Source organism: Molothrus ater, chromosome Z (genome assembly GCF_012460135.2).
Source record: "Molothrus ater isolate BHLD 08-10-18 breed brown headed cowbird chromosome Z, BPBGC_Mater_1.1, whole genome shotgun sequence".
NCBI classification, from domain to species: Eukaryota; Metazoa; Chordata; class Aves; order Passeriformes; family Icteridae; genus Molothrus; species Molothrus ater.
Genome location: NC_050511.2, coordinates 57,730,412 through 57,758,081, shown reverse-complemented (window position 1 = coordinate 57,758,081; position 27,670 = coordinate 57,730,412). Strand labels below are relative to the sequence as shown.

The 27,670-nt window shown below is 37.1% G+C and overlaps 1 protein-coding gene across 2 annotated transcripts; it reads left to right on the top strand.

The window, feature by feature from the left end:
* Nucleotides 1-64: 64 nt before the first annotated feature.
* AP3S1 (adaptor related protein complex 3 subunit sigma 1) lies at nt 65-27,422 on the top strand. Of its 2 annotated transcripts, XM_036403348.2 has the most exons (7): nt 65-279; nt 2,302-2,393; nt 4,972-5,083; nt 13,334-13,405; nt 17,527-17,634; nt 20,554-20,595; nt 26,778-26,891. In XM_036403348.2, exons 1-6 carry the CDS (start codon nt 211-213, stop codon nt 20,587-20,589), a joined length of 489 nt encoding a protein of 162 aa, XP_036259241.1. In that variant the 5' UTR covers nt 65-210; the 3' UTR covers nt 20,590-20,595; nt 26,778-26,891. The 2 variants fall into 2 exon arrangements, with proteins under 2 accessions (XP_036259241.1, XP_036259240.1); XM_036403347.2 differs by lacking the exon at nt 20,554-20,595 and having other exon boundaries at nt 68-279; nt 26,778-27,422.
* The last annotated feature ends 248 nt before the right edge of the window (nt 27,423-27,670 follow it).

Sequence of the window (27,670 nt, the reverse complement as noted above, 5' to 3'; positions counted from 1 at the left end):
GTCCCTCGTGGGACGCCGTCTTTCCCGTCACGTGACACGCCAGGAGCGTCCCATGCGGCGCGCCGGCAGCGGCCGCGCCCCGCCGGTCACGTGGTGCGTGCGCCCCGCCGGCACCGGCCCGAGAGCGGGACCGGGCTGGGTAGCGGAAGGGAGGGAACGGAACACAGCACAGATCGTCCGGCCGCCGCCGGCCCCCGCCGCCGCCCCACCATGATCAAAGCCATCCTCATCTTCAACAACCACGGCAAGCCGCGGCTCTCCAAGTTCTACCAGCGCTATGTACGGGCGGGCCGGGGCTCGGCGGAGCGGGCGGGCGGGCGCCGTGCGGTGGCCGGGCCGCGGGGTTGTACGTGAGGGTCCGCAGCCCGGCCCGGCCCGGCCCTGCCGGTTGCGCCGGGCCCAGGCTGCCTCGGGGGAAAGGGTCGGTGCTGAGAGCGCGTACGTGAGGAGGCTTCGGAGAAAGGCGGTCCTGTGTTCTCTGGGAGTTGCCTTTGGGAGCTCCGGGGTGAAGGCGGGAGGGAGGGCGTCTCGTCCAGCGGCACCTTGGCTCTCCGGGCTGCCGCGTGTAAGCGCCGCTCTCAGCCCTGCTGCCCGGCGCGGTGTCCGGCTGCTGTCTCTGTGCAGGCAGGGCTGTCAGAGCGGGGCAGGTGAGCTCTTGAACAGAACCTCTCCTCTCGGAAAGTCTCAGTGCACTATGAAATTGCAGATGACGTGAACACGTAACGAACTAGAAAAGAGCATTCTTTTACATGGTAGAAGGCAGGCACAATGAAAAATGAAAATGCAGCACAAACGCTCAGTCTGGATGGAAAGAAGGTGCACTGGAAACTCGTGATTTAGTTGAAGGATAGGAGATTTTAAGATAATGTTTTGAGCATACTGTACTGTATTTCTTAGCAGATATGCTGAGGTCTGCTTAGGCATTAAAGTGCAAGAAAACAGTTGGTATTTCTTAGAAATTATGTAAACAAATAACTCGTTTTCAGCAGTGCAGTTACATGGATTTGTGACCTCTTTCTTGTAATTCAGGTTATTAGAGAACTCACAGATCATTGGAAGGGATGTATCTTACTTGCACACCTCAGAGCAGGAATGATGACTGTGACCCTTCAGTTTGCGCGGTCAGGTTTTGAATTAAAGGAGTGTAACTATTTCAGGTCCTTCTTTTGTGTGACTGAGGTAGAAGGGAAAGAGATGAACAAAGGGCCAGAGGATACCAGATTTTTCTTATAAAACCATTCTGATCTACTAGTTTCATAACTGGGCTTTGAAAAATTTCTCAATGCCTGAAGTAGGGTAATATGTTTGTGTAAACAGAATACTTCGAAGTTTTGAAAACGTGAATAGCAAATTAAAGTAAGAAACTTTCTGGTGCACAGAAACAGGTGCAATCATATAGATTGTATTTTTATGTGTGATTTCAATAATGTGGATTTGTTTGTGGATCTTTTGAAGCTTATGTATTCTTTAGTGTCAATTGCACTGGTACTGGAGGCAAATCTCAGCTTTTTTCTGTGAGGGGATGCATCTACAGCTTTCTGGAGAGATTAATTTGGTCCGATCTGTGAAAGAGGTACTTCTTTCATAATACTAAAACTTATAACTCCAACTTTTTCAGCTGATTTATATGAGAACAGAAACTGCATAAAGTGAAGTAAATAATATTTTGCAGTTAGGTAGAAAAAACTAATTTATGGCAATTAAAATACATGTCATCATCTCGTCTTTCAGAGTGTAGACCTGTGGCCATAATTTCAAAGTTAAAAATTAAGTTTCTGAAGAGCCAGAAGAATTCAGTCTCAGAAGTGATGTTTCTGATCTTCTAAGATTAAAGGTCATGGCTTAGGAGAACCTGTTGCTCATGGTGCCTTTGTATTTTAGGGTATTTCTGGAAGTGTTACATATTGTGGGATTTGAAGCTTCCCTGCTCTCTTAAAGCTCTGGGGACTTCGTTTTACTCTCAGTTTATGGATAAAAGTAGTTCAGGCTACCTTGGAGATAGAAAAGAATTCAAGGTACTTGAGAACGCTTCTGGTTTACTTAAGAAAATTTACTTTTAGATTATCTTTTTACAGAAGTTCCCTAAAAACAATCACTTTTTCACATTTCTCAGTAATAGCTTTTTCTGCAACTTGTAAATAATGGCTTTTTGTGTTGAAATGACACAAACAATACATGTCTTGTTAGCTGCCAGATTTAAGGCTTCAGAAGTAGATAGTTTGAGAGTGCTGACATACTTTGTGTTTTACAGTCTTGTGTGCATTGTCAATCCTGTTTAGCAAAGTGTATTTTCTTTCACAGAGTGAAGATACACAGCAACAAATTATCAGAGAAACTTTCCATTTAGTATCAAAACGTGATGAAAATGTCTGTAATTTCCTAGAAGGAGGACTGTAAGTATCAAGTTTGAAATAAATGCCAAATACTGACTTTCAAGTATTTTTATTTCTGATTGCAGTACAACATTTCACAGCTGTTTTGTAAATGCCATGCCACTTGAGATTTGTTGATACACATGGAATTATATCATTCTGCAGCAAGTGTACATAGTCTTTACTAACTGAAGCATAGCTGTATGTGCCAAAATGTCTTAGGCAATAAAAAAATTTTTTCCCTAGTGCATTAATAGCCACAGTGCTATATCTAGTGCCATGTGCCATGAGTGTTTCAGACACAAAGATGGGGAAGGAACAGGCAGATGTTGTTTTGCTATAATCAAGCTGAAGATTGCTGGTCACATTTTAAGACGCATTGGCATTTGCCATACCCACTGACTCACAGAATGACAGAATATTCTGAAGGGACCCACAAGGTGTCTGAATTGAACAGCCTGTGCAGGAATCCACAACTCAGCCTTGCTGTTTTTAGCACCATGTTCTGACAACTGAGCTAAATCTCTAGAAAATTTAATACTTTGTAACTGTTCTTTGACTTGAACTCCTAATATTTGAGCAGATAGCCTTTATAGTAGGATTCCGCAGCCTTTTTATCAGGATTTGGGCTTGCTGCATGAACTAGGAAGAAAAAAAATAGGTTTTAAATGCACTAACTAGTACAGTTTCAACCAAGATATTTTATTAATAAAGGAAAAGCAAGGTAGGAGGAAAGTGAGGCTTAGATGTTCTGTCTCTGTAAGACACACAAAAAAAATCTCTTTTGAATCATCTTCATTGTTTTTGTCATCTTGCTTTAGCTGAAGAAATTCTGAAATGGAGATGTGTTTTATTTTGAAGTATTTATTAGCCCTCAAGAGTAAATAGATAAAAAGCCACCCTCTAGAAGAAGGGGTCAGAATTGGTGGAATAAGCTCACGATCTCCAGTCTGTGACAGAGATTTTCATAGATTGTTAAAATTATATTTATGGAAATTTCTGGTTACTGAAAGTCGGTCTTCTAACACCTAGATTTTCTGTGTGCAGAGTCAGTTAAATGCTTAGCTCTACCATATAAGCTAGGATGTCTTTTTTTCTTGCTCAAAATGATTCCTGATTTTTTTACATACTGTTTTTTAAATTTAAATTATTCTTTTCTGACTACTCAACTGGTGATTCTATCATCAGGTTCTTGGAGACGATCTCAAGTTGAAAGCATTCTGGTTCTGTAAGTGAGAGGCAGAAGACATTTGGAGCTTTTTAAAAATGACAGCTGCTTAACAAGAATAAACTGAGATAGAGAACAGAATTCTGGTTTTCCCCCTGCTGCTCAGTTACAGGATTACCATTTCAATATTTTTTTCAGTTTTTTTTTTCTTTCAGGACAGGGTTCACTTTATAGTTTGCAGTTTACCCAAAGGCCTCAACAGTTTATGTGTAGAACTATGTGTACTGCAAGTATGAAGTATTTGAAAGAATTGGGTAAATAGATGACAAAAGAAGAAACTTCAATTGCTAGGTATTTCCGCTGTCCTATTTGTTTGTAAAAGTGTTGTCTGAGACACAAACATAATTCCTGCTCTACAGAAACAAAGGGTTCCCCTTCCTTACCCCCATCCCTGCTCCCTACCAAGCATTAATGCAGAGCAATTTGCTTAAACAAAAGTGACCTAAAAGATTTTTTTTTAAATCAGTGTATTCTTTCTCTGTGATAATGACAGAAATTAAAGGGATGAGTTATGTTGCACAAAATGAGTGAGTCAGTTCTGGTACAGAGTTAAGGAAAAGTCACAACAGTCACAGCCATATAGGTTGAGCCTAAAAAATACTTTTGTTTATCTGGGAGTGGACCTTTTACAGCTCAAAGCAAATGTCAGTGGTCTGAGGTAGATCTCCTGTGCTTTATGTGCCTTTTTTTGGAAGGCCGTAACAGAAGAATGGAAGAACATACCTCTTTAGACCTCTTCTCATTCAGGGCCATGATGATTAGTGAGTCCATAAAAATATAATTGCTTCTGTGACTGTAACATTGCATCATGAATTACTGCTTGAAGTATGGTCCTATTTCTCAAGATATCAGACATTTTGTAGCACAAGTGTTGTATGTTCTTTGTTATGAAACGGATCATAAACCTAATTTAAGGCTTTTTTGGTAATCTAAATGCCAGTCTTCATTACAGATTTCTTTTTTTTTTCCCCTCTTGATGCTCTTCTGAGAAGGTCAGGGAAGGATTCATAGGCATACACTGTTAATCTGTAAAGCAGATTAATCCCTGTTCAGTGCCTGCCTGCTAGTGCGGAATGAAAGTACATTTAATACCTGCTTTTTTGTGATCTGTTTGAATTGATTTTAATAAAAAGATACACAGGTTGATGTCATTTTTTTATCCATATGGATAACAATAACTGCTTGTGTGGTAAATGTAAATTGAGCTGCCTTATTACTTAGTCTTCTGTTGAAATTATATCACAAAATAAAAGATGCAATGTAGCTCCAGCTGTTAATAATAGGCCTCCTGTTAATTGAAATTACTGTGAGGATTTGCTCAGCTTAGCCTGAGATGCTAACTAAGCTTTCCTCGTTTTATTTCCTCTTTAGATTAATAGGTGGATCCGATAACAAACTAATTTACCGACACTATGCCACCTTGTATTTTGTCTTCTGTGTGGATTCCTCAGAAAGTGAGCTTGGTATTTTAGACCTCATACAAGTAAGTTCTTTTTGCTGCTTTGTGGTTTTTTGGAGTTTTTTTTGCTTTTTTTTTATTCTTAATAACTGTAATTCAACTCTAAAGTAGCTTAGAACTTAAATATTTTGCTTGCCTTTTTTTGGAAGGTTGCTTTTATACTGTGAACATACCAAAAAGTGCTGAGTATTATTTTCAGATTGTTTACAGTTTTCTGGACTGTCTTTGGAAAAGTCGTTGTCCAAGTTGATGGGAAAGCGAGGAAACTGTTGGGAGCCTCCTGAGCACAAACTGGTTTTTGTTTTAGCTTTTCAAGATCTTTTTTGGCTGCAGGTAAAAGTGGCACAGTTCAAACATTTGCTATGCAAGTGTGGATCGTGAGAACTTTGATAGGCAATGCTCTGTATGTATATGTCTATATTTATGTATATTAATATATATCCAGACTCACACACACATAGATGCATGCATATATTTACTCACTATAAATATATATATAAGTATAATGCATAAATATGTCCAAAACCTCTTTGGATTAAATTTTCCTTGTGGTTCATGAGCTTTTTGACAGGTATGCCTTAGAAAAGGAGGGCAAATGGTCCCCTAGGTGTGTGTTCTGCTCTAAGGTAATTGGGATGGATAGGGTGGGAGTTGTTCGGGAGGAAGATGGTCCATAAGCCTACATTCTTTTTCTCAGTGAGAAAGGCTCAACAGCACAAATGGTTTAATAAGAATACTGCTTACTAGAGCAGAGTGAGAAGATGAGTGTAGGTGGTAAATCTTACAGCCCTTCAGGTGCTGGACATGCCACCTTCATGTGGCACCCAGTGGATCCCAGTTGGGTTTTCCCACAGTGTGCAGGGCAGAGCAGTTCCTGTCTGTGGAGAGATGCTTTCCCTCTTTTGAATCTTTGAGCTATTATATAATTTCCTCAAGGGAAAACAGCTCTTGCTAAAGGATATTTTCAGGAGAACTTCTTGCTGCAGTTTGGGGTCATGGCAAGGCCATGCAGGTGGCATGCTCGCTGGTACCACGTGGGAGCTGCCTGCAGGCTCCTGTTACAGTGAGCTGGCTGAGTTTATCCCTTGGCCAAGGAATTTTTGCAGCACAGCACAGGCCTCTGTGTCTATTCAGGTTGTGTTATGTGGATGTCTAACCCCTAAACATACAACAGTCTTTTAGTCAGAACCAGTACATTCCTTTCCTACAGTTCATTTTTGCCAAGGACATCACAGGTTATAGATTATATTGAGATCTGGCCTGCTCAGCCCAGTAGAGCAGACATGGCCTGTTCAAGATCACTGACACCTCAAACAGAATATCTTCTGCAAGGCTTCCAGGTACAGTTTCCTTCCAACTCAGGGAGCCATTGGGATCATTGAGTTCAACTCCTGGCACTGCCCAGGACCCCCCAAGAATCCCACCATGTGCCTTAAAGCATTGTTCAAATGCTTCTTAAACTCAGGCAGGCTTGGTGCTGTGGGCAATATTTAAACTGCTAAATATGTCTGTTATCAACCTAGTAACAACTACCATGTCTAGTAATATGAATGCTCCTAGGTCAAGAGGCCTCTGACTAAATCAGTGATTTTTCCAACTTAAAACTTGCAAATAAACAGTTTCACTCTTAGTGAACTCAGATGTGGCAAAAAACAGTTTCACACCATTAAGTGATTTATGTCATTGCATAAAATGGATCTCTTTTACATACACACATATATATATCTAGAAAAGAGTAAATATAACTTACTGTTAAGCCTTTCAAAAGTTTGCACATCAAGAGAATTGGTTTATTACATAAGTAAAATCTGTCCTGACATGTGGGACTGTATCAATTGGTTATTTCACTGTGGAAACACTGTGTGTCTCTAAGGCCTCCCAGTTCCCTGCAGACCTTTCTTGAAGTTGCATAGCTTCTCACAGACACCTCCTGCTGTTCAGAACAGCTGCTCCAGTGTTGCTGTTCCGGACAGTAGATCCAGAAGAGTGCCTGCGTGGGTAGGAGGGAAGGAAAACTCCCGTCTGGATTCTCATATGATCTTTGGTCATTGAACATTCTGCAGTATCTGAACAGTGCAGTGTTAATGAGTAAGGTACATGATGGTTTTACCTGTTCCTAGCAGTTTGTTGTACAGGGTTGCTTAGTTGCCTGTCACATATTGTGTCTTCTTACTTGGAAGAGGCCAAATGTTTATGAACAGAGAAAAGAAGCATATTCATACGTAGACAGTGCAACCTGAATTGTACATTCAGATGTTGAAGAAAATCCCTTACTACTACCCATAATTATATAGCCCCCAAACTTTTTGAGTTAGAGAATTTAAACTTTTCTCTATAATATTCTGCTTCTTGTACCAAAAATGCTTAAGTAGGTTTTGATCTCCTAGTCTTTGTATTTCACATAGTTTCCAAAAATGCCCCAGTATTTAATTACATGTCAACATAATTGCTTAAAGGAAACTGAAATAATAAAAATGCAATTTCCATTTGTAGAAATATTTTGTATTTCTGAGTTGTATGATTTTGTTTATAAATCATACAGTCTCACCACAGTACCTACAGCTGTTGAGGATTCAAAATTCTCTTACACATTGTCATTCAACCATTTGATTATAGCATATGGTATTAGAGATGTGTTAAATATTAAGAATATTGAGATTAATTAAATATTTTTAATTTCTAGACTGGCTCAGAAGAAGGATCTCTGTAATCCTCTTAGCAGTAGCAATCAGAATGTATCTTTTACTGAAAGAGGGCCCTCAGAAAGTTTCTTACTACTTGTCAATCACACATGCAGTGTAGACTAACAGGATATACAGACGGATGTTGACTGGAGCAAATAAGCTTTGTTTCTTCCTGAAAGTGTTGAACCATTTTTATACATCTTTGTTTACTGTAGTTCAGAGATAACGCAGGTAGGAGTAAGACATCTGGGCTTTGTTATGACATACATATAATGTATGACAAAGTAAGTAGATATATGTAGTAGTTTGTGATGGAAAGTAAACTGGTGAAAGAAACCTAGAACTCAGTATAGCACTTTTGAGGTTTCTGTCATGTAAACCGGGTAAATGCATAGGAGATTAGGTTACATATGGTAGTCTGCAGTTCTTTTCAGCAGAAGGTTTTTGTCATGATACTTAAGATACTTTTGTGAATGCCACTTCTCCCACCATTAGGTCAGAGCTGTTTCACAGGTAAATCTTCTTGACTCAGGCTTACTGAATATGCTTTATGCATTACAAATCATAGACTCTGCCTCAGATTTGATACTGTCTCAACTTGGATTTCTTAGTTCGAAAGGCAAATTCACTTTGTTAATTTTTGACCATTTTCTTCCCTTTTTTTCCTAAATATAAACACAAGTTTCTTTTTATTATATTTATTTTCTTGAATTGGGAGATAGGTCAGCATCTGTGCTATGCTTAGGTTTTGCAGTCTTTTGGATTCTGTAAATTCTGTCATGCTATTTTAGCATCTTTATGTTAGCCTGTGAAGTGTAAGGTTTTTATTGCATGGAAGAGAAATATGTGTGAAAACACAACTAGCTGTAGCCTGCCATAAAGAAAAAATGAAGGGTCTTTACAGTGGTACTTTAACTATGTTATGGACCTAAGAGCCTCTGTCAGCTCCAAGAATTTGTGAGTGTCTTGGCCCATAGCTGTACTTTGAAGACATAATGAGTCAGCAAGCAGCGGAATCTGTGAGAGATCAGTCTTCCATGGGAAATTCAATGGAGCCTTTCAAGGTAAGGGTGTTCAGTGAGAGGCATGTGGAAAGTGCAGTGCAGTTTATGTAACATGTTTATCTCAGTTCTTAAAGATAAAGGATCCTGACCAGGGATGCTTTTATGCTAATTAAATAAAAAACAGAGAGGCATATGACTGAGATGAGAACTCTCCAAGGGCAGATTGAATTACTTCTGTCCTCAGGTTTACCATTGCTGTTTAGGTAAGGAAGAAGAAGGTGATATTCTTGGTATGAGTTACTCCTGTTGTTTTTAGCTTATCTTTTGTACCTGCTTTTGTTAGTATTTGACATTATCTATGCTCCAATACATTTAATTGATTAAGTGTTCTGAGTTTTCTGCTGCCCTTGTTATCTTCCTACTAATGTATGATTTACTCCATTTTTATCTTATTTGCTTATTTTAAAAATAAGCCCTTCATTGAAAAGGTGATGTTTTGTTTTTACATATGGCTGAGTAGAGAGAGCTCCAGACTTGCATATATTCAATAAAAATAGTGTGTTTTGTTTTGTATAATTTATGCTCCCAGTGTGTATCTGTCTTTATTAAAGCATATTTCTTACAAAAGAAAGGTGTAGGGGTTTTGGGGTTTTCATTTTTTAAATGTTTTCTGTTTACTTACATGGAGATGTATATGTTTTTTTTTCTTTTTACCATAAAAGATTATAATTTCAAAAATGAAGCACAAGGGGGAGCTAGTAATTAATTCCACATGCATCCGTATTTTCCTGCTATTTCACTCCTTTATTTATGTTACTCTTCCAGTAACATCATATGGTGCATCTGAACTGATGTGTGTGTGTGTCAAAGCAATTGATGTGTTTTCTCTTCTGGTTACTGATCTACAAGTCTGCAGCATTTGAAGTGATTACTGAAGTACTTAAATTTTAGCACTGCTTCCCTCTGTGTGCAATTCATTTCACTCAACTAAAATTCAGATGCAAGTCACTCTGATTTTATTTACCTTTTCAATTATTGCAGGCATCTTAAAACAGGCCAAGAAATGTTAGTGTAAAAAATCTAGTTTTCCTTGCTGGCTAGTGTTTTAAAAGATAATTTATAATAGGTGTAGACCTTGTAAATTCTGGCATTATTCTGAGTGAACTTGCCATCATGAATGGAAGATGGGGGAAATTTCCAAAGCTTCCGTGAGAAATCCCTGGTCAGTGAAAAATCTCTGTGAAGGAATAGTCAGTGCCAGCTGATTTCCCTTAGATTAAAAAATGTTTGTTGTGCATTGCTGGTCATGCACTATAGACAGAAATTTGTGAGTTTGTGTGTGATGGGGTTGCTGTGTAATAGGTAAAGGTTTAAAAGTAACTGCTCCAACAATTAATGAAGTGCTGCTATAGAAGCTTTATTTATTGGAAGAATGTCACAAAAGTTAAACTTCTGTGTTGTTGATGTGTGAGCCTGCATGTTACTACTAAACACATGTGGGGGGGGTGTTTTTAGGATTCTTGTGTTGTCTGTGTCTTTAATGGATTCCTTTGTTTTCCAAGGAACTAGACAGATGTCAATGTGTGAATCATGTGCAGAGTTGGTGACTATATGAGGAATAGTGTCAAACTCTTAGCTCTTGTAACTAAAACCATTGGACAGAGGTTGCATTTACACTGTTTCCAATCTTCTTCTTGCAGCTAATGTCACACAGCACTGTTCTTGTAACTGCATTCTCCTAAGGTGCAAGGAAAGTAAGAGAACATCTTTGGTGATTTGTTTTGCACCACACGTTGTCAAATGTGTAGTTTTTCTGCTTAACATACTAGTTTTTTTTTGTTTGCTCACATCCTGTCTTTACAGAAGACTGTTGTTACTGCAATGAATTAACAACTGCTTGAAGAAAAATCCCTGCTTTGTATATTATCCCTTCAGTATAATTTAACAGAAGCATATTCATTTTCTTAGTTAACTTGTCACCAAACCTTATTGTCCTGAGTTTGCCTCTTAATATGCTCTGTGTTCATAGTTTAAGTGACAGATTTGTATTTTTGGTATTAAAGGATAGTCTAAATGCATGGATCATTAGTTAATTTATAGTTTGATTTCAACATTTTAAAGACTTTAATAGTAGTAGTCATAGCAAGGGCAGTGTGTGATCATTCTCTCTTTTACAGTTTGAGCAGGATCTGAAGATCAGCAATTAAGATGTGAAAGTAATCTTTGTTGATAGGGCGAGGTAGACACTTGGAAATGGGTGATGTCAAGCAGATCTGTTTCCCTGGGTTGGTAGATAAAAATACATGTCTGTAGAAGCAGGACTTCATCCACAAAGAGTGGAGGTGGATGGAGTTACATCCAGGTGGTGTCTGGTCAGCAGTGGTGTTCCCCAGAGCTCAGTGTTGGTGCCAGGCCTCTCTAATATCTTTACCAATTATCTGGATAAGGGGTTCGAGTGTTCCCTCAGCCAGTTTGCAGATGACTTTGTGCTAGGTGGGAATGTTGATCTGCTGAAGGGATTCAAATGGGCTGGAGGGATGGGCCAAGGTCAGTTGTAGGAGATTTGACAAGGCCAAATGTCAGGTCCTGCCCTTGGGTCACAGCAGTCCTTGCAGCGCTCCATGCTGAGGCAGAGTGGCTGGAAAGCTGCCCAGTGGAAAAGGACCTGGGGGTGCTGGTTGACAGCAGCTGAACATGAGCCAGCTGTGCCCAGGCAGCCAGGGAGGCCAGTGGCAGCTTGGCTTAGATCAGCAATAGTGAGGCCAGCAACTGTCCTTCTGTACTGGGCACTGGTGAGGCCGTGCCTCAAATCCTGTGTCCAGTTTTGGGCTTCTCGGTACTAGAAAGACACTGAGGGGGTGGAGCAAGACCAGAGAAAGGCAGTGGAGTGGTGAAGGGGCTGGAGCACAAGTCTTACAAGGAGTGATGGCTGAGAGAGCTGGAGGTGTTTAATCTGGAGAGAAGAAGGACTGGGGGGTCCTTATTTTTCTATACCACTATGTGAAAGGAGGTTATAGAGATACTTCAATCTCTTCTCCCAGGAAAGAAAAAATAGGACAAGAGGAAACAATTCATGCCAAGGGAGGTTTATACTGGATATTAAAAAAAATTCACTGAAAGGGTTGTTGGACATTGGAGTGGGCTGCCTGGGCAAGTGGTGGAGTCACCATGCCTAGTGCTTTAAAAACATCTAGATGTAGCACTCAGGGACTTGGGTTAGAGCTGAATTTGGCAGTCCTAGCTTACCTCTTTGACTCACTCATCTTTAGGTTTCCATCCTAAACAATTCTGTGACCTATGTCAGATCAGTGCCTGGACCTAGGCAGTTTGAAATCTCTTGCCTCTCAAATACTAAGGTGGGGTTCATAAATCATGTGGAACAGAGAGTCAAAATGAGGTGTTTGTCTTCCATACTGCTTCTTTAGGATGTTTGAGTTAAGAATTGGATAAAAAATGGCATACAGTGACAGCTTAATAAATAATATTAAATACATGTTGTGAGAAAATGGCTTTGAAACATACAAAACTGATTACAATTTGCAACAAGTTGCCATTTATTTTCATGCCATTAATAAAAGATCAATAAATTTTTTTCCAAAATTTACTTTGAAGACCCTAAGCTCAATCTTATATTTAACTTAGAGAGATCTTGACAAAACCTGTGTCTGTAGGAGTTATCCCTCGGAGAAAGGGAACTGTGTGTACAACTCTCTAAGGCTGGAGTCTCTGACAGTACTAACCACAAGCACATGGTGATTGGTATTCGGGAACTTCAGGACTGCAAGTGCAATCATCATTTCATTATCTGGACTAAGTGAGGATCAGTTGCTCTTGGTCTAGCAAGGTACAAACATAAATGCCTAGGAATCTTTCCAGAAACACCCAGAGGAAGGTGATGTACAGACCATATCTGGCAGGGAGCATCATAGGCTGGAGTGCAGTAGCTGCTTGGATCTTTATGCTTTTATATTCTTGATTCAGGAAGGATTTATTTGCCTATGCGTGAACTATTACAGACTTTTCTAAATTTATATGGTAATATGCCTGACAGGATCAGGAGGTGTGACATTAAGACAGATGCCTTTTTCATCCTGGATTCAGTGGGTCTGTACTGTCCTGCTGCTGGAAGGAGTGATGTTGACACTTAACAGCAAAGTTAACAGTCTGGTTAACCAGGAAATGCCTGCAATGCAGTAATTACTAAAAACAATGATGGGAAAAGCTGGTTTTCTTTGCTTCATACTTGAGTTCTAATGAAATGGGAAGGAATACTTTGAATCACAGCTGAGAAAATTATAGCGGTAGGTTGTGTTACTGGTTTTTCAAGATGTATCTGTTTTTTGAAACTGTGTGACTTTAAGCAGAGTTTTAACCTAAATTGGCTTGTGCATACAGTTTTGCTCTCTACATAGATAACATACTTTTGACATAATGTTAATCACATAATTTCGGTAGATGCCTTTAATGCCTTAAGATCTGACCGCTGTTTAATTTCTGTATTTGCTTTTCTCAAACCTCACACCTAATGGAACTGCAGAGTTTTTGTTAAAGATTTACCTTTGGTGCTTTTTTTCCCCTCTTTGCAGGTATTTGTGGAAACACTAGACAAATGCTTTGAAAATGTCTGTGAGCTGGATTTAATCTTCCATGTAGACAAGGTACTGTGATCACATCCTGTAATATTTTTATCAAGTAATACATTTGGTTCAGCTGATACTTGATATTAAACTCTGCTTTACTTTCCAAAGAAGGGTAACAAAGCTGATGAGGGGTCTAGAGAGTATGTCTTGTGAGGTGTGGCTGAGGGAGCAGGGAGGGGGGTGTTCAGGCTGGAGAGGAAGAAGCTCGAGGGAGCCACGCTGCCCTCTACAACCACCCTAAGGGAGATTGTAACAGGATGGGGGTTGGTCTCTTCTCCCAAGTAACCATGGGCAGACAAGAGGAGATGGCCTCAAGCTGGATACCGCTTCCCTGAAAGAGTTGTCAGGCATTGAGACAGATGGCCTAGTGAACTGATGGAGACACCATAACCAGAGGTGTTTCAAGAAGCAATTGGACATGGCACTTGCTGCTGTGGCTTAATCAACATGATGGTGTTTGGTCAAATGTTGGAATGGAAGGTGCATTTAATATCCTATGATTATGTAATTGAAATGCTGTGTGGCTCTTTCTGTTTAAAATCTCAAAACGGACTGTCTTTTTTCAAACACTTAGAAACAATGTTGTTTGAATATTCCCAGCTATAAGAAACAAGTGTTTTACTTACTAATCTAGTTTAGAGAAATTCTCATACTATAGTCACCCTTCATTTAAAAGGACTTTGGCATTTCTCGGTGTAATACCTAAAATGCTGAGAATTTAATATACAGAATTTATTCCTTCAGTTGCATTTTGTTCCTACTGTTGCTTTCTGTGCATTTGCCTTTCCCCATCTGTGAACATCTTTCTGCATCAACAGCAAAAGATGTCAAAGGAAAAGATAGAAAAAGCAGACTAAAAATAATACCAAGTTAGGTATCTGAAAGAACCCAAAATACTAGTTAGATACTCTAGTAAAAATAATACATTTTCACAATAAAAGCCAGTGAAACCTTGAGTAAAAAAGCTCTGAATGTGACATTAATCAGTGCAGTGATTTTTAACTTGAGCGTAAATGAACAAAAGAATTCAATATAGAGACATGAACTTCTGTATTAAGGCAAGGCTGCCACCAACTGTACAGTAGCATTAGTTGGGCAGCTGTGACTAATTTGATGTCATCTTGATTCTTCCTTTTGTTTTCCCCGTCCAGTTTAAGTTCATCAGTATTCTTATAGGTCAGAGAACAAAACAGGAAGATGTATCTGTGAGAATTAAATTAAAGTGTTAATTTTTTTTTAAACTGCTGATACGGTCAACTTGTCAAGAACCATAATAAGGCACTGAGCCTTCAGAGTTAATGCATTAACTTTCTCTTTCTTGTTAATATATTTCAAGTGTGCAAAAGGGAAAAACAGGAGCTGCTCCTGTTTGATCTTCACAGTCTTGGTTATAATGGGTGCTTATGTGTGGGTGCTGTTAGGGGTGAAATCTTTAAAATATTTGTATTTTGAGTGGTCTGATACTGAGAAAAGTGATGATTGGCTAAGTTGTTTGAATGAGAGTTGTTCTGTGTCTTCAGTTCTTGATGGAGCTGTGGGAGGTTGCTTTCTTGCAATTCTCTTGTGAGAGCTGCCTAAACCAACATTTTTTCTTGTAAAAAGATGAGGTGGCATGTAGAAGAGTTAAACTATGTAATCTCAACAGCTGTTGCTGTGTGGTATTTTATGTGGTATTTCTGTAAGGAAATATTTATGCTTCTCAGGTGTTTATAATTGTACAGGACTCAGCAGTGACTTAGAGTAACCTGAAGCCAAGACAGATGCTTATTCAAGAATATTGATAGAGTATGATGAATTCATTTGGAGAATGGAATATAGGTGGAATGAGAGTTTCTAATGTGCTGTAGCAGTTGAGGACTTGGGGTGTTGGGGAGTGTAGTTCATACAGAAGAGAATTTAACTTTTCTTCATCTGTATTACAAGCAGCCAAAAAACTTGCTATAGCTGGAGCAAGACATTTTCACATGTCTTGTGAGGAGGAGGGGCAGGTTTATTTCAGTCCTACTGAGTCCAAGAGCCTAATGCTTTCTGATGGAAAAGGCATCATTGAAAGCTATTATACAACTAAAATAATAGAATACATTCAGCTAGGGATGTAAGGGAATACTTTGTTTTTTTCACTGGTTTTTGGCACCTATTGAAATATCTCTGGGAGTATCATGATTTCTTGCAAGAGTTTATTATCTAACCAGATGAGTGAACCATTCAGAATCAAATTTCTTGAAGGCAAGAAAATGTGTTTGCCAAATTTCCCTGAGAGAGTTTTTTTCTTGATAAATTCCTTCTTCTTTAGAATATGCATTCATGCTTTTAGAGAGTGCATTGAATGTAAATAGGAAGCACTCTTGATTTTTGTAAAAACACTTCAAAATTGTTATTACAAACCAGCAATTTCAAATTTTAGAAAGTTGATGTTCTCAACAGTCAGATCCCTTTTGGAATATAAGATATCTATTTGTTGTGCCTTCAGTCTTTCACTTAAATACTATTTTGAATACACTATTGTAGTCTCTTTTGCACTTCATTTCCACTTAATGCATTTTTATTAATGATTTTTTTGTTGTCGTTGTTTTTTTTGCAAAAATAGTTAGTGATTTTTTAAATAAGAAAAGATAGAGACAATAAGGTGTATTTGTACATTTAATATGTATATGCAATGAATTTTAATTTCAAAAGAAAAAACAGTTACTGTTTATTTTTATCTTGCTGCTGCTTACATATGAGCAAATGTATTTAAGAGCAGGGAGTCAATGGATTATGATCCTTATGTGACTTTATTAGTTAAGCTGTGATTTCCTTTCATATGGAGATTACCAAATAAAATTAATTAAATGCTGTTTAGAAAGCTGTCCTTTAAGTGGGGCAAGACAAAATAGTCAAGCTTCTTTAAAGCCATCTATGCTTTGAACATTTTTAAAGGCTATGTGTTATACTTCACTATTGCACTATGAAAGTAGGAAAAAATGCAGAGAAGGGTAAGAAGCATGACCCAAGGTATGGAGTGGTTTGCATTGAGGAAGAAGTTAAATATTCTAGATACTGGAGGCAAAGGAATAAGAACTGTATAGGAAGAAGAGTTTTGGAAGAGCACAAAAGGGCCTGAAGAAGGGCTGTTTTCACCTTAGCTAGATACATTAACTATACATTTGTTTAGAAATACACTAAAAAGTATCAGAGAAACAAATTCAATTTTGTTTTTTAGGTATGACACAAAAGCAAGGACTGTGTTGGTTTTTGATTTACTGCCTTCTGATTATTTGATTTAGAGATTTACTTCTATCCTCGATTCATGGGGAAACTGGGAGAATGTCCAAAATAGTAGTTAAAATTATGCTTTTGAGATACCAGATTGTACATGTTTATTTCTGAAAAGTAGAAAAATACTCCTTGTCTTCAGATTTAAATACTAATATACTATTAAAATATTATACATTACATGGTAACCCTGGATTTTTGCTAGTAAGTGTGCAGAAGGATGCCTTTTTAAAAAGAAAAAAACCCAAACCAAGTCTTATTATGGTTTGAATGCGGACTCTGAAGCAGCAATTATGAACCAGAGTTTTCATCCTCAAGTCAGGGCTGCAGGGAGGAGAGATGTTCAAAAATACCCATTTCAGCAATGTCCTCAGCTGGTTTCTGTGCTCCTGCAGTTTGAGTCTTAGCTGTAGGTACTGAAGACTCCATATTTATCAGGTGTCTCGGGAATGTCAATTCTACTTCTGAGCCAAATCTTGGGATCTGTGATCGGTGAGAGTCAGAGTCTCTTCCTTCTCAGGTGTAGCCCGGAGGAGTATTTACACATCTACTTGTGAGCAATTTGTTTAGTCTTGTAGGACCTGCTTCCTAGAGGTGTTACTCCTCTTGATGCTAACTCAAACTCTAATAATTGGATGGAAAATGGGAATAAAAAAAGAGGAATGGGAAAGTTTCTTAGCATGTGTGTAAGAGGTGTGAACAAAGAAGATACTGCAGAAAGGAATATGAAATGATGAGCTTTGTTTCCAGCTGGCTTTAGATTAAGTGCTAACATTAATTAAACGACTTGCAGACTGTTTCCCTGTATCAAGGTACCTAGACCATTTTATCAGATTGTATGTAGGATATTTTTCATTTTTAAATTCTCTTTTGGTCTCTTTTAGGTCCATAATATATTGGCTGAAATGGTTATGGGTGGAATGGTTTTGGAGACCAATATGAATGAAATTGTCACTCAGATTGATGCTCAAAATAAACTGGAGAAATCTGAGGTAAGAGTGATGCACTGTGTAGTTTCTAAACTAAAAACAGGGTTATAGTAAATGCATGCTATATAATGCTCTTCGTCCTTCATGGCTAACTAAATAGTGTAAGCTGCCTGCTTATAGTACCAAAATTTGCAGTGTATCTCAGGGTGCTGTACCTTTCATCAGAAGTAATAAACTGCTTAGTTGCTGCTGGTTAGATTTTACTTTTTATATCTAATTGCATTGTGCACCATTGCTATTAAGATACTTCTGTAGTTCTCTAAGTTTCTGTTATAGAAAACCTTTTATTTCCAGCCTACTTGTTATGCTGGACTAGTGACTTCAGCACTTAAATGAAGTTAGATAAAGAAACGAAGTGTGTCTTCAAAGACTACATATTCCTGTCTGATAGTATGTTTCTAAGCACCTGAAATAAATAGCAGCAGAAATACTGCAACACAAGGAAATAAATTGGACTGAAGTGGACTAGAGAGACTTTAAAGCCCAGTTTTAGACACTTCAAAGTAAATATGAATTCTGCAATTTTGATAATCTGAGCCTTTGGTCTTCAATAAGTGAGAAAATTACATTCTGTATTCATCCATAATGGGCTAAGTGAGGGATCACATAAGAGTTTTGGGAATCCTTTTTTAATTCAACAATTGTTTAATTTGTGTTTAGGAAAGACATTTAGATTAAGAAAGGATCTTAGAATTACTTTATCTTTGATACAGTATATTACTGTCCCTTTAACATCACCGTATGTGCCTTGTAAGCCAAAATGCTGCTAATATATCTTTGCTAAGTCTGTGCTACATTCTAAAGGATGGGAGTAATTCCACAGAGGAATACATCAAAACAATAATATCCAAGTTTCTAAACAGGCCTTTGCTTGAATTGGAGACTTTCTGAAGTTGAAGTCAGCTGAGCAGACTTCCAGGTGGCATAAATATGAACTAAATGACATTTTAGGAGAGGACCAAGAGAGCTTCTTAGTTCTAACTGAAGTGCAGTAAAGAGAAAAATGAATTTTTCAGTTTTTTTTTGTGGTACAGTGTATACTGTTCTAATTCTGCAGTTTCAAGCTGTGCCACCTCAAGTTTTTTGAATGCATTTAATTCTTTGTTTTGCACAACTTCCAAACTATATCCGGTCAACAACATGTGAAAAACAATAAAAAGCTAGGTATGATGTGACACAATACATAGCTATATGCATCTGAAAGGATTCTATAGTAGATTTTGAACATGTCCAAAGTGTTCATTTTAATGTTTTTCTTGCACTCAGAACGAAACATTGAACACAGAGATGAATATTTGGAGTTATTCTCCTAAATTTTTATTATATTTGAATAACTTCTGTATACTTACACTTGTCCTTATTTGATAAAAAACAGTCATGTTCCCAAAAGCTGAACTTGCTCAGCAGTTGTGCTCTACCATGTATTATGTTCATATTGGTTCTATCTGAAAGCATTTAATTACATAAATTCTCTTACCAGATCAACTGTAGACCAATCTCTGATTAGTCTTCTGAAACACATCGATTCAGTGCAGCCAGCTGCAATACTTGCTGTGTTCCATTATTCATCAACAAGTCATTCTTTCTTTTAAGAGCTTTTAGTATAAAAGTAGATGGTAGGTGATCTGAAAAAACCCACGCAGAACTTGAAGTATATACCAAGCAAAAGGAACTTGTTCCTTTACATTCAGCAATGAATTATAGAAGGTAAAGAAGTAGCAGTGATAAATTAAAACACTTGGTGACTGAGATGAAGCAGAACATTTCAGTCTGCTCATCACAAATACTTTCTTTTTCCTTAGTTCAGTGACTATTTCTTTTCAAATTTAACTGTTACTGTAATGCTGAGATACATCACAATACTTGATAAATGTTTCCTTAGATCATTAATCATTTGTTTAATGTATATCTGCAGAAAATTCCTGATTGCTATTTCTTTTCTTTTTGTCTTTTTGATCAAGATTGTAAATCTTTGAGTATGTCTTTCCTGAACACATATTTTCAAGACGCAAGCAAATCCATGTAAATCAAAATAAGTAATAACTTAATAAATTTTGAATGCTGGTCACTAAGAAACCAAAACTAATGAATCTTATTAATTTTCTTTAATTAGAAAAAATAAAATACAGAAATTAGTATTAATGTAGTCCGTAGTGTATACGAGTGCCACCTGTGCCCCACAGCACTGTCGCTTTAGTCCCTTTGGCTTTTAGACCACTGTCATGCCTCTTGCATTTACAAAGCAGCTATTTTAATGTTAAGTGGCCTTTTCTTTTATAGCTGAAATGATGAAACTAATAAAGCTGTAACTGGGTTACATTTTCAGAAAAATACTTCAGTTTTTCTTGTGCCCATCTGGCTTTCAGTAATATACAAAATTTAGCTGTTTAACAACAGGTATTTGTTTAGTTATGCACTAGGTTTCTAAACAGGCTTTCAGTTAGAATTTAGTGAAAAAGTCTGAATGTATTTATTAAATTTACATGTACTTACCAAAATTATCAGCTTGAGGAATTAGTGAATATTTTCAATAGAGATTAATTAAACCACTATAAGAGAGTCCCTAGCTTACATTTGTGATTGAGCTAATATTATTTGGATGGGCTACAAAAGAAACTATTTGTACCCTGAGAAATGTTGTTTTATATGCATTTCCCTGCCTTTCAGTTTAGTGTTAATCTGTGAATGGGTTTCTGGTCAATCCTAAAGCCAAAGAATCATTGTGATAAAGGGAGGGAATTCTTTGGGAGAGGGGTCATTGGGATTTTATTCTGAGCTTCTGGAAGTATTGTAGGTAAACCTGGGCTACCTTTTCTCTAATTGGAGTGTTCAACTGCGTGTGATTTAGACTTTTAAGCTGGGCCTCATTTTTTTCTGAACCTCCTGATCTTTTCTGGCTCTTTCCATTCTTCTCTCTTACAGACCTTTATCTTTCAGTCTCCCAGACAGGACAGGTAGACAAAGGTATTGCTGACTTTTAGAAAAAAATGTACTTTTAACAAAAAGGGAAAGCAAAATGATGTCAAAGGCAATAAATTACGTAGGCCAGACTCAAAAATTATGTGTAAAAATACCCATACTAGTCCTTGTAGCCTACTTTTTGTGCTAGTTTCTCGTAGTTCCCTCATCTTTTTATTGGCTATAGTGTATTTTACTAGCTTCTCATTGACATCATATTTTTTATTTTATTTCTCTTCCTGCATTTTAGAATTTAACTTTTCTTTGTATCATTGTTAAGAAACAAAAGATTATGAACTTGTGTGAATATTAGCCAAAAAATCCTGCTTAATTAATGTCAATAAAAAAGGAACACACAGATAACAAAGTAAGATATGATGACATAATACAAATAACTCCTTTGATGGGAAAATTTTGTCCCTGATAATCTAAAATAAAAAATACAAACTCTCTTACTTCACCATTTACTATTTCCAGATAAAAACAAAGAACTTTTACCTGCTTGCAAAGAGAAGTTTCAGAAAAAGCTTCAGGTGAATGAAACGTTAAAAATCCCAGCACCAAAACCAGCAAACTGAAATCGTTCTGTATAGAGAGAATAAAATTATCAGAGCAATTTGTAAAGTTGATGTAGAATTTCCAAAGTTGATGATACAGCCTTAAGGATGTTGAACATCAAATGAGAAGGGCTGTCAGCATGTACTCAACTTGAGATGTACATTTGCTGTCATTATAAACTGAATGTCCAGATTTTGGTCTAAGATATCCCGGCAACTGCAGTCCCTGAACATGAATGTTAGCAAAGAACAGAAGAAGGAGAAGGAGACTGTATGTTTGAAGTTCAGTTTATGGTCAATGTCACCTGCCATTTGTTGTTTGAAACATTTAGTTTAGCTCAACAGTTTGAATGTCAGTCAGTGTTAATGGCAGTACTTGAAAATTAATTTCCACTTGTTTTAAGTCTCTGTGTATTCAAACTGCAGGTATTTTAAACAGGTGGAATCTTAAGCAATTGAAACTTATTTAATTTATTAGTATCTTTGCTCTTTACTTTTTATGTGGTCTTCCTAGGATAGTGTATGACAATACAATTAAGATTTAACAAATATAACTCCGCAGTTGGATTTAGTAGCACTGAGTTGTAAAAGCATTAGCTAAAAATAGTTCTTGGTAACATGCAACACTTTAACCTAAATTTGAAGTATGCTACAGCACATGAAGAAAATCAAGGACGTGACCTTCCTCTGCCTAATATGTTAACTAACACTTGTAACATACAGTCTGTATTTTATTGGTAACACTAGGGAGCTTGATCTCAGATTTTTGGTTTGGTTTCTTTTTGTTTTTGTTTTTCTTTTTGTGCAAAGCTACTTTTCTTTTTCCGTGTTCTGCTCACACATATTCTGTTTTTATTTTTGGGTCTGGCAATGAAAAACAAACAAACAAATAATTAATCATTCCCATCCATTACTCTTTTTGTGATTCAAGTGCTTAAAATTTCTAAGAGTATGTCTTAAGTCTTCTTATCTGTTTGGCCTCATTTTGATATACTTGCAGACTTCATTTTGGTTTTTCTCTAATTATGTTCATTTATTTAACCTCATGAGCAGGGGACATGATCATTCCTTTATATTATGTATCGCATCCTTTCATGATTTCATATCCCTGCTGCTTTGAAGTCATACTTATTCTGAAAAGAAGCATTGCTATGAAACACCAGCAGCAGAGAGGTCCTAGTACCTCTGAAGTATCTGGAAAAGGGTGGCTTATTTTGCAGTGTTAGCCTTCATTATTTTGTTTTCCAGTAGGCTGTGGTTTTTTATATATTTATTTTAGTGCTAGCTAGCTCTGTGTAGAGTTATTTGGGATGATAGTTGTAACATTTTTATTTGTATATGTATATTAACAATGTTTGTGATGTGCAACACTTTACCCAGATTATCTGAATTTCTTTTTAAAGAGTAAAACAGGGTTGCTGGGATCACTTTGATATGAAGTTACCAGTTGGGCATTCTAAGAAAGGGTGATGATGAGAACAAAGAAAATTTATTCCTGTAGTGGTTAATAATGACCTAAGTAAATTAATGACAGCTTACGTTTCTCATTTGATAGATTAGGACCAGTCGAGTAAAAATCCTGTTATTAAATGTGTTTATTTCAATCTATGAAATAGTATCTTCTTTTGCGTATATGGTATTGCTCTCTAAAAGTATATGAACATGTTTACAAGCATTTTTTGCAATAATGGAACCTAAAATTTTAATACGCAGCATTTCAACATTAGAGCACATCCTTCAACAGCAAATGAATTTGAGAGTACAAAGGAGCTGTGGCAAAACTGTGTTGTATTGGCTTATTGTTATACCAGCTGTATGCAATTCATATTCTTTCTGAAATTGCATTAATTGTCTTAAGAAGCTTCACTTTCACTTGCTTCAGTCATTTGCTTGCTGTGACAGACAATTCATCATTCTCACTGCATGTTTAAAGCTTGCTACATGTTTTGTTTTTTCAAGTGGGACAGTTTTTTCTTTGCACGTCACCAACTTACCTGCTGAATTACATGATCAAAAAGGCAGGTGGAGCTTGTTGAGTTCAGTGTTACAGTGGAAGCTGTATTAATCAGGTTTCTCTAGAAAATGCCTCAAAAGCACACAGGGCTGAAAGTACTACTTGTTGTACCTTTGTTTGTAAATACAGTTCACTTCCAGTAAAAGAAATGGAAGGACTCTGCTACTAGTTCACTGCCTGACATGCTAAAAAGGAGTGCTAAGGAGTTAAAATATAATAGCATTTGAATTATATTTGTTATCCAGCTTGGGAGTTCAAGTGCTTTTCAGTCATTTGATCCATTAGACATTTTTTATGAGCTGTTTGCTCTCTCTTAGAAATGCTGTGTAAATGTATTGTGCTCGATAGGGTGGACATTAATTGTGCTAAATAGCATTCTGCTATGCATTTTATGTATACGCTATCCTTCAAACTCACTTAATATAGAGAATTCCAGGAGAAGAGAATGTAATAGCTTGAAAATCTCTACTCCAGCATGTGATAGTGAAAGATAATCTTGCTGTCAAAAAAAGAGGTAATCTGACCATCAGAGCAGTTTTGTCAGGGATGTTCACTGATCTTGATCCGGATTGGTCCTCATGAAATGTGACTGTTGAAAGTTATGACTGTGTAGGGGGGTGGAAGGGCAGTGGTTGTGTCAATTGTGGTATTTTTAATAATTCTCAATTGTGTCTCCATTGTATCCTATGCCATTGGGGCGGGAGGCAGGGACTGTAAGTCTGTATAAAGAGGATAGTAGCAGGTAGGTAAAAATAATAACCAGTTATACTAAAAATGTTATTTGTCCATTAAGAATAAATAACGTCCATTAAGTTAGGGTAAAAAATATCCATCCAAGTCACCCAGAAGGCACCTGTCCTTTGAATTGCCAGCCATGTGCTACCATGTCATTCCTTATTATATTTTTCTGGTTTCCCACCACTTCAGTTGTAGATTGTATAATTCATTGCTTTTAATTAATATTTTCATCTTCTCAGTGGAAAACAGTTTACATTGCCCTATTTTGCTTAATGAATTTTTCTTCCATTACTGCAAATAGAATTTAAAGGATTAAAAGCATTTACTGTTTTATCCAATAAGACTTCACTGGAAGTTACCTCTTGATTTAAAATTAGTATTTCCAAGTTCTTAGTTATAACAGGACAGTGTTGGGCATCTTCATGCCTTCTGCACTGTTTTTTAGTAAATAGAAAGAAATTGCAGTGTTAATACTCCTCCTTTAACTTATTGCAGATTCGGGGGTATTCAGATTTTAGATACTTCCATTTCTTAATACTACTAGTATTTTCCCCTTTAAAAAAATACTGCTATTGAAAGAGCCTCTGGGGTGAATGACCTGACAGACTTGGTGATGTTAAGGAAAATGAAGGAAAAAGAAGGTTTCAAAATACTTTTTTGCACTTTTTGAGTTTTACTTAGTCTGTACTTCTGAGAACAGATAATTCTGTTGATGATTCAAGTGAGAGCAAATTTGATAACAATAGAGATGCAGTTTTCTGAGCTATCTTCTCTGCCCCACGTGCTTTTCCTAACTTTGGCATGTCTCACATAGGAGGGTTTGACAGGGAAGATATGGTTAATGGATGACTTATTGCTTTCTGGTCTCTGTTTCTTCTTCTGGGAATCATCCCATGACTAAAGTCTAGGGATTTATGACACTTTAGCCTTTCCATGTAAAGGGCTAGTTCAAAATCAGAAGCTTCAATCAGTTTTATTTTGATTTGGGTTATGTTTTTAAGGGGAGAAGGAAGAACAGTAGGTAGGATGTTAAGTGAAAATCTGATGTTAACTTGACTTTATTTCTTAAAAGTGAGTAGTAGAAAGGAGGAAGTATCTTTTTTTCATAGCCTTCAAAAAGTAGAGTTGTTATCTGACAAGTGTGTGGGGTGTCTGTCTCCTTTTGTGAAGTTGACCAGGTGGACACTGGGGAAGTCAGATGCACTCCTCAGTAGTTTTACCCTGCACTTGCAATGAATTTCAGTGAAAACCAACAATCTGAAAGGGTTATACTTTGAGTGGTAGTCATGTACCAATGCTTTTTAATAATCAAATATGACACAACCTTTTTTCTGCTTTCATTCTGCTGTATTTCTTGTTCAGAAATACTTTGTATGCAAATGGACTGGTTTCTTCAGTCTTTGAAAAACCTAAATTTAAAGATCTTCCATTTCTACAGGTTTCGTCTTTTTAAACTAATTCCTAGCATCTTGCTTTGTTTCTTGTGGATTGCTCCTTTTTAGTGGACCTGTAAGCTGCCACACTGTAAAACTAGTAAATCACACTGTGACTTTTTTTGTTTCTGAGTATTTTTAATCTTACTTTTAAAACATTAAAATAAAAGTTAATTCTTTTTACATATTCAGAAAATTTGTAATATGATACCTTTTTCTGCTAATAAGGGCTCTTCTTATAAAAATGTCCCATGCTTTTTTATTTCCTTGCAAAAATAAAAATTATTTTTACACTTCTGTGGCAAGCCTGAAGTAAAACCACTCTGCAAATTCTAAATCTGCATAGGGAATCTGAACTTTCAGGAGAAACATTTCCGTACCTAAAATGAATAGTCTGTTTTTTTGACAACTTCAAAAATATTAGTAACACTTAACAGTCTTGTTTTAATAGTCCTTAAAATAACAAGGTTTTGAATAGGTGTTTTCAGAAGCAATAGGGAAAGATGATTTTGGTATGTCTTCAGGCCTCTGAGCTGTAAATTATTAGCATTTCATAATATACCCCAGTGTGCAAACTTGGCAGCTGCTTTAACTAAAAGCATAACTAAATGGAAGTCAGCAATTCTCTGTTGTAAAACTTGCATGTTTATACAGAAAGGCTCTAGTTTTGTATGCAAAGACACTGCATGCAGTAGAGAACTTTTAAAAAAATAGGTGCTGTGTAATAGCACCTATGTTGTTGTGTAATGCTCAAGGGGATGCAGATATGTTAGTGTATAATTAGTTACTGTGGGAAACAGGTTATTCTAGTTTGGCTGTAGAATTAATCTGTCTGCATGCTCTTCATCAACCACAAATGCAGGGTGTTTATCCTTTTCATCTTAGTCTAAGCCACCTTGAAATACCTCTGTGTGTACATATATATGTATTTTTGTATGTGTGTGTGTGTATATATATATACACACACAAGTGTGTGTGTCTGTGTCTGTGTTTGTTCATTGATTTGACTGACATTCAGCACCTTGTTACTTTGAGGTTACTTATTCTGAACCTGTAACCAATGCTAGTCAAGTGTGAACCACGTGAACTTTTTAGCGTAGGTAAGAGGCAAAGGCAGCACACTGGACACCCAACACCTTGAGACTGTCTGTTCTGTGACATGCACATTACACGTGCTTGGATAAGCCTCCTGTTCCTTCCTCTCATACTTTTCCATCCAGTTGACATTACGCGTTTTACCATATAAAGAGGAATATGTGAACTGTTTTCTCTTTCTGGTTTAATATTTTCAAGTAACCCATTTCATTCCAAACACAATTACCATGTGGTTTTTCTAACTGTGTAACCATGGAAATACTTGAAAAGTTAGTTGTCTGTGTAGATTGCTGGTGAACCTTCTTGTGACTGACTTTGCCTGACTTGCATTTTTCCTCACTTTATATACAGGCTGGTTTAGCAGGAGCTCCAGCCCGGGCTGTTTCAGCTGTAAAGAATATGAATCTGCCAGAGATCCCAAGAAATATTAATATTGGTGACATCAGTATAAAAGTACCAAACCTGCCCACTTTTAAATAACATGGCTACTCCAGGTAATAACAAGGGAGAAATGTAATAGAGATTTACTGCGTAATTGTTTACTAAATAAACATGTCTTACTTTTACTGTTTGGATAAAACTCAAGGTACTGCATAGACATAACCTGAAAAATCAGTGTGTGGAGTTGAATGTTGCTTTTGTCTTGTTTGTGAAATTAAAGGAAAGGGGTAGTTCCCATGTGATTTCTAAATTACATTCCTATGCCCTTGCAAGGCATATCACTGTGTCTCAGCTGCTGCAGTATTTTGGGGAAGTATTTAAGATGTTCTTTACTTTGTATAACCTAAAATGCTGAAGTTTTTTGTATATTCACCAAAGTCTATAATTAGTGTGTTCTTTAAGTACTTCTGTTTGTCATGATTATTTAAGACCTAAGTGCAAATGTTGCATGAAAACATTTAACTCATGTTTTGTTAAATAAAATCATAACAAACTGGACTTCGAAATACCTGTTTTTTGAAGTCTACTGTTTGCAATAAACCACATTATTTCCTATTCATGGAGCCAATTGACTATATATTGACAAATAATGTTGTAGCAGATATTGATATTGTAGTTTAATCTCTGAAGGGCTTACACAGGGGTATTATGCTGAACATATTGGCTCTTTACATTTCTCATGAAAGCTGTTCATTATTATACTGAAGGAAAAACTATCTTTACGAAGATCTGATGATTTTTGTTTACATATACATGTTGATACTTACACAGTCTGATGGACTTTCACTGATGGTCTGATTTTG

Coding starts and splice junctions, on each gene's coding strand:
- AP3S1 (XM_036403347.2), top strand. CDS start 211: ATGATCAAAGCCATCCTCATCTTCAACAACCACGGCAAGCCGCGGCTC. Junction 280..2,301: donor CCAAGTTCTACCAGCGCTAT/GTACGGGCGGGC, acceptor TTTCTTTCACAG/AGTGAAGATACACAGCAACA. Junction 13,406..17,526: donor TAATCTTCCATGTAGACAAG/GTACTGTGATCA, acceptor GGTCTCTTTTAG/GTCCATAATATATTGGCTGA.